The sequence below is a fragment of the Sander lucioperca genome, chromosome 2 (assembly GCF_008315115.2).
Source record: "Sander lucioperca isolate FBNREF2018 chromosome 2, SLUC_FBN_1.2, whole genome shotgun sequence".
NCBI classification, from domain to species: Eukaryota; Metazoa; Chordata; class Actinopteri; order Perciformes; family Percidae; genus Sander; species Sander lucioperca.
The window spans coordinates 44,050,391-44,057,876 of record NC_050174.1 but is presented as its reverse complement, the minus strand read 5'-3'; the positions used below and the strand labels follow the sequence as shown (position 1 = coordinate 44,057,876).

Here is a 7,486-nt window from a genome sequence, read left to right as displayed (position 1 = left end):
GCCTCACGATACGATATCATCATGATACTTACGTCACGATACGATATTATTGCGATTTTAAACATATTGCAATATTCTGCAATTTATTCCCTTTGTTCCAACTTCAAATCTTTCCCAATTTCAAATGATGTCTCAAAAAGGTAACTTTGTCAACATCTGTTTTATCTAAAAAAAGATAAATTTCTCTGTTTGTTCATCTCACTTCAGTTGTATTGCTGCAAAATGGGATTGTCAGGCAGATAAACTGACCAACACCTATATAAAAACAGATCGATACTTGGCGTCTGTGTATCGATACAGTATTGCCACGGAAAATATCGCAATACTATGCTGTATCAATCCACCCCCCCCACCCCTAATATATATTCATGTCACCAACGTGCTAATAAACAAAACAAAAAAACAAAGTTACATAACGTCTCTGACATTAGCGCTTGGATCCGAGTTCCCTCTGTCTAACCGGCTCTTCTCTCCTGTTCCCCGTTGGCCTGCAGCGCTGAGCTGTAACGAGAACGACGGCGAGTCCATGGACCGGGACTCCCAGTACAGCTCCAGTCAGAAGACCAAGCGCATGCGCACGTCCTTCAAGCACCACCAGCTGAGGACCATGAAGTCCTACTTCGCCATCAACCACAACCCGGACGCCAAGGACCTCAAACAACTTGCCCAGAAGACGGGCCTCACCAAGCGGGTCTTACAGGTAGGAGTGTAAGCTTCATCACGATACGATATTTTGTTGATTGGTTGGACAACGACACGATATTTGCTGATATCTTAACCCTTGTGTTGTCTTCCCATCCATCATGAACTTGTTGTCCTTCTGGGTCAAAATTGAAAATTAACATTTTTTGGTGCTTTTTCCAGTGTTTTTGTTGCATTTTTCTGTGCTTTTGACGCTTTTTTAAAACGTTTTTGTTACTTTTTTTTATTCATGGTCAATTAACCTAATTTATATGAAATATTACCTAATTTATGAGTTGAAAAAAGCTGAAATTATGAATTATTTTGACTGATAGTTAAGATCAGAGGATGTTGAGTGATTCACCAACTGGTTTATATCAAAGTTTAGTCAGGATACTGTTTTGAAACCATTTAAACATTTTTTTTTTCAAATGCTATGAAATTGAATAAAAAAACCCAAAATTCAATAAAAATAATCATAAAATGTACCTGCAAAAAACGTTGTATGGGATTCATACAACATACATCCATGCATCCATGTTATTTTTGGACATTTTGGTTCCAAGAAAACCATATTTCTATATACAAAAAAATGTTGAAAACGGATTAAATTTGACCTGAGGACAACACAAAGGTCTGTCACCTTACAATTTTGATTCAATTCGATTCAGGAACCTGCGATCGATACAAGACGATACCAAACAGTATGCCAAATTTAACACAGTGACATTTATATCAACTCAAAAAAGAAACTAAATATGATTTGTCAGTTTTATAACTCAGCTCTTCCAGGCATTTAAATGAAAAAAACAAACTATTCTTTTCAATAAAAAGCATAAATATAAGGTGGGACTCTAAAATAAAGGGGAATCTTACAGACGATGTATTGATATTTTCAATTTGCACAATCAATTTACTGGATCGTGGATCTTTGAATCGAAATATCGATCCGGATCGATGTATCGTCACACCCCTACAGGTAACCACAACAGCTTTGCACTTCAGATGAGAGCGCACTTTCCTTTACTTAGGGGAGAGGGAGACAAATGCCAACAGCGGTGAAGGAATGTCACATGTTTCCAATGCAAATCGAACTGGATGGACGAAATGGATTATATTTGCTTTGTTTGCTCGCCTTTCCCCCTTATTTAAATGAACACACAATCCAAAAAATAGGAAATTAATTTAAAAAGCTGCATTGAAAAGAAGTAGTGTTTTTTTTTATTTCCTCAAGGAAAAATAAAGCTGTTAAAAGTCAATGTGTTGTTCATATTAGAATGCAAAAATTACCTGGAAATAAAAAACAAAGCCACAACAAAACAAAATGCAATGTATTTCAATGGACGATATGATGTTACAGTGAGGACTGAGGGATGAAAAACAAAAAAAGCTTTGTAGTACACACCAAGAAAGAAGAAGCACAACAGAGCGTTTGATTTCCACAAAAGACGACAGCATATTATCTGGGGGACTGAGAAGAAGAAAAATGAGACAAAAAGGTTTTCTGAATAAAATTTCTTTCTGAGAAGGAAGAAAAAAAAAATAAAATCATCCCGCTGCTTTAATTAACGCTTGCAGAAAACAAAGCAGTCGTTTTGCTTTGATGCGTTGGAGTTTTCATGCCTGTTATTCCAGCTGAAGTGCTTCTCCCCTCCGCCTGTTTCCCATGGCTCCGTCATGATTCCAGCGCTAACACTCTCCAACACTCTGCTCAGCACAGACTCGCCACATCGCAGATACTGCTTTTTGTTATTGAAAAAGAGAGCAAAGATGAAGTGCAAAGAGAACATGTAATTAAAAAATGAAAATAAATTAACAGTAGGGCTAAACCTTACCCTAACCCTACTTGAAAGTGTCATCAGTAAAATAAGGAAGAGCCATTCATTTAATTGCCATTGCAAATATGAGAATAATGACTGAAATCATAGCTGCTTTTATGGCTATACACACTGTAGACAAGGCCAAGGCTCTCTATTTTCATGTGCAAAGATAAAAGAAATGTTTTTTTTTTCTTTCTGTGGCTATCGCTGGCTTTTATTCTCTATGACTAGCCATAAAAGTCAATGATTTTATAATCTTTTGTACAAAATAGAAGAACGCCCTACTGTTGTGTTTTTAAGTGTTATTTTATCCTTGAATCCAGTCTGAACATCTGCAAACAGACTCGTAACAGACAAGGAGATGCTCACTGCTGTGTGCTCTTAACTAATAGCAAATGGAAGGAGGGGGTGTGTGCCGGCTGATTGGGGTTTTGCGACATCAAAATGTGTCGTAGATCATAACAGTATTTCTTTTACATATTTTAGCTCTTTTTCAGCAAAATTTCTCAAGTCCTGCAAACTAAACAACAATATAGTATCTCATTGCCTTTTAAATATATGAGTGTTTTCTAATCTGACGTCCCTATCAGCAGGATTACATCATTTTTTAGTGCCTTCCAAAACTGTTACAAAAAGTTTCCCCGTGTTACAGATTGGGTTAAGGTTTGGTTAGATTTTGGCACATGATGTCTGGGTTTGGGTTAGGGGAATATACATTAAAGCTGCATTAACCAGTGTTTTGGGAACTTAAAGGCAGAGCTCAAGGTACATATTTTACATATTTTAGTCTTATAACGTTAATTTTGCTAATGCGTTGGCAAACAGTTGGTTATTTACACATCTAGGATATACAAAGCAACAATAGCATTTAAAAAAAAAGTTGTGTTCCTGGTAATGGTTTGCTTTTTGCTCTGTTTTGGTCCCCACCAACGTAATTAAAATGACTCTTGAGCTGCTAAATGCTGTGCTATGTTCACCAGCTAGTCTCTAACTGTGTCTGGCTTTTGTTTGGTGCTGGACAGGTAGTGTACAATGGATTTTTAGAGCTTTTTTTGCTGAAAACGACCATGATGAGAGCCGTAATACTGAACCAGAACAGTAAAGTCGAGGGACAGAAAACCAAAACAATCAGATAAAATATGCTAAAATGCTTCGTAGAGCTGATACAGATTTGGGTGGTAATTCCATGTGTGACATTACATAACACATTCACATGCCATTTGAGCCATTTTTCATATACAAATATTGATTGGTGCAGGTTAGGATTTAACTTCGGTCATGGTGAAAAGGTACCAAGTTGACTGTAGATGGAAAACACTCACAAACGAGTGAGTGTTTGGACCCCATCCATCGACCCCGTCCTTCTCCTCATGAGATTTTGAGTCTTTAAAACAACGCTACGCTACTTTAGTCTTTGCTCTTGACATAGCTGCTAAGAGTCCTTGTCAGGGAAACGTAAAGCTTTCTTGAACAAACAACTGATGCTGTCGTTTTTACTAAACTATCTATACCTCTCACCTAGTCTATATCGATGATGTTTCATTTACGAGTTTAGGTGCCACCAAAAATTCCGCCGGATCCCCCTCATTTTTTGCAGGATGTCCATCACCTTTTTCTTTGTATTGGCATTCTCAATGCCAGTCGATTCGGGAACGTCCTCCGAGCTAGAACCGACAATCAAATTATATTATATCTTTTTTTGGAGTTAAATTCTCATCATACACCCAACAGCCATTTTAATTCCAGAGCTTGCCCTTGAAATCAATTCTTTGAGGGACAGGAAGCCAGTGCAAAGACATCAGAACTGGGGTGACGTGTTCCACCAAAACAAGTTCCTTCCTGTGCCTATTTTGCAGAGGCACTGAGCTGCCTCAGGCGCTAAGCTTGTGATTGGTTTAAATTAAATGCCAATAAACCAGAGCACATTTTTCTCCTATCCTTGAATGTTGTGTGGACAAGCCAGACCTCCCTCTGCAGCGCTGGTGGAGGAAGGTCTAGCAATGTGAGACTACCTCTCAGCTAAACACTCCCCAACACAAACCATAGAATCTGAGATTGCTGAAGGTGTTGTTGACACCTTTTGGGCAGTAGGTGTCCATTGAAGCATGCTTGAGATACAGTAGGTAATCCATCAGAGTGAGCATCATGTCTGCATGTATCACTTTTCTTAGGATAATGTTGTGTGGTGATACAGTTGTAAGTAAGGCCTGGGTTAAAAACCTTGCACTCTATTACCATGTTGCAAAAAGCAGTTAGAATAAAAGCAGACATGATGTGCCGTGTATATATTGTGACAAATGGAATTTAATCTGCATGGGAATGGACTAAAACCATAGACCAGAAGGAAGAAAATCTAATAGCATACTTGAGAAAATGGTGGGCAGCTTTGCCTAAATGATTGTAGTTACTGGACCTAAATATGCAAAAGCACAGCCATGGTCAGTTAACAAAGTATTGAGCAAAGTAGGAAGGATTGTGGTATTTGTGAGTTGGTGAGATTTTTAAAGGCTCGGTTCAGATAAATTAGACCAGATTTGGAAAATATTTTTTTACCTCTAGTTGTATCCATCAGTGTAGATACTTTGGAATTTATTTGTCCAAGTTTTGAGATATCCACTACCTCCACCCCAATACAGTGGAGGTGAATGGAATTTTGTTTGTGGTACTCACCGCACTGAAAGATTATGTTTATATAATTCAACCCAAACATGTTTTATGGAAATGTCCTGGTTACTTTTGATAATCCACAGATCTTGCAGTGAACAGTTATCATTGGAATTACTTTTTTTCCCAAAGAAATAATTCATGTGAAAACTGGTCTGGGTTATCTAGAGCAACGGGGACACTATTTCTAGAAATAGATGCTACAGCAGATTTTTTTAACTGTAATTTTTCATCGCTGTGAGCTCCACAAATGGTGGAGACAAATAAAACATAAATTACAGTATCTGCATGGCCAGATGCCACGGCCAATTTTTGTGACGTCCTGTTGTGTTCTTTAACCCCCTAATGTAGTACAAGTTGACTTTATATTTAACAGTTACTGTTTTTCCGTCAGATCGTTTATAGATCTCGACGTTTCCGAGCGCACTAAAGGCAGCATTATTTCACAGGAGAGAGCGAAAGAAACCTCATAGTGTTTTAAAACTTTCTTGTGGCAGCGATAAAGGCAGTGATGTTTCCTGTTTCCTGTATGGGATTCTCTCACCGCCTCAATCCATAGCTCAAAACACACCGACAAGTCTGATCTCCAGTTACATGATTGGCCACCGCAGCGTGACGTGGGGTTGCGTTTCTCTAAAAGTTGAGTCGGTTTTAACTTTTCGCTTGTCCCCCCTGCTAGTTCAAACTAGTTTTTGTGTAATGTGGGTGACCCTTTAAGAACCCCTGGTAAATGGAAGTGTGGAATTCTGTGGTGGAAAGTTCCATTAAGCTAACTTTGGTGGATCAATTCCCCTGGATTAACACGATTGATTTTGTTCCCCCGCAGGTCTGGTTCCAAAACGCTCGGGCCAAGTTCAGGAGGAACCTGCTGCGGCAAGAGAGTACCGGGTTGGACAAGGCATCCGACGGCTCCACGCTGCAGGGCGGCACGCCATCAGGCCCAGCCTCAGAGATCTCCAATGCCTCCATGAGCCCCTCTAGCACCCCCACCACCTTGACAGACTTGACCAACCCCACCATGCCCACTGTCACCTCCGTGCTCTCCTCGGTGCCGGGCGGCATGGACGTCCACGAGTGCCGGAGTCCGTCACAGACCACACTGACCAGCCTCTTCTGATAGGACGGAGCCCTTCACCACAGCCTCACCCCCTACCCCCCTATCCCCTCTCCCCTCTGCTCCACCCGACTGGATCTAAAACTGAGCACTGTTGACTCCTTCCAACATTAAATGGATTAGAAAAGAGAAGGTAACGGAAGCATTAAAAAAAAAGAGACTTTATTTCACTCTGAGCCCATTAGAGACTATTTGCATAGTGAGGCGGCAAAGCCTTCCAGATGGAACAGTTGTTGTTATTTTGATGTTGTTGTCTTGTCGAGAACTGAGGAGACTTGATTTGCATTTTTCAATGTTTACAGAGAGAGAAAAAAGAAAACTGCTTAATTTTTAATTAATTCCTTTTTTTTTCGTTTTTTTTTTTTTTCCCAGCACAGTATTTATGTTGTTGTACAAGAGTCACTGTTAGAAGGATTGTAAAAAATTCTCCTTTTTGAAAATCTGAGATTAAACACAGGTTACAATATCCTCCGAGTGCCATGTGCCTTACAGTCAATTTCATCTGACCTGCTGTTCTTAGAAGTCGACCACGATCAGACACTAATAATTTCACTCGAAAGACAGCGTAGTGGTAATCACCTCTATTCTGCCATGCAAAGCCAAAAGGCCGTAAATTAATTTTTTTGGTCGAAGGCAAGGCAAGGCAACGCAGCTTTATTTGTATAGCACATTTCAGCAACAGGGAAATTCATAGTGATTTACATAAAACATTAAAGAGCAGTTAAAAACAATAAAAAAATGTAAAACATATAAAATACGAGAATAAAAGATACAGTACAGTATAAGAAATTAACAATTATTTAAATAAAGGCATCAAAAAGATAAGTCTTCAGCTTTGATTTAAAAGAACTGAGAGTTGCAGCAGGCCTGCAGTTTTCTGGAAGTTTGTTCCAGATATGTGGAGCATAAAAACTGAACGCTGCTTCTCCATGTTTAGTTCTGACTCTGGGGTCAGAAAGCAGACGTGTGCCAGACGACCTGAGAGGTCCGGGTGGTTCATAGTGTAGCAGTGGATCAGAAATGTATTTTGGCACCAAACCGTTTAGTGATTTATAAATCAGTAAAAGTATTTTGAAATCAATTCTTTGAGGGACAGGAAGCCAGTGCAAAGACATCAGAACTGGGGTGACGTGATCCACTTTCTTGGTCTTAGTGAGGACTCGAGCAGCAGCGTTCTGAATCAGCTGAGTTAATTATATTCCCTTGT

At 39.4% G+C, this 7,486-nt stretch overlaps 1 protein-coding gene across 2 annotated transcripts in view; it reads left to right on the top strand.

Moving 5' to 3' along the window:
* The window catches only part of lhx2b (LIM homeobox 2b), a 16,451-nt gene extending 9,704 nt beyond the window's left edge, over window positions 1-6,747 (top strand). For both annotated transcript variants that reach the window (XM_031300855.2, XM_031300854.2), the window contains exons 4-5: window positions 495-700; window positions 5,992-6,747. In XM_031300855.2, coding sequence (XP_031156715.1) covers window positions 495-700; window positions 5,992-6,282 — 497 coding nt within the window. In that variant the 3' untranslated portion in view covers window positions 6,283-6,747. The remainder of the gene's footprint in view (window positions 1-494; window positions 701-5,991) is intronic.
* Window positions 6,748-7,486: the final 739 nt, after the last annotated feature.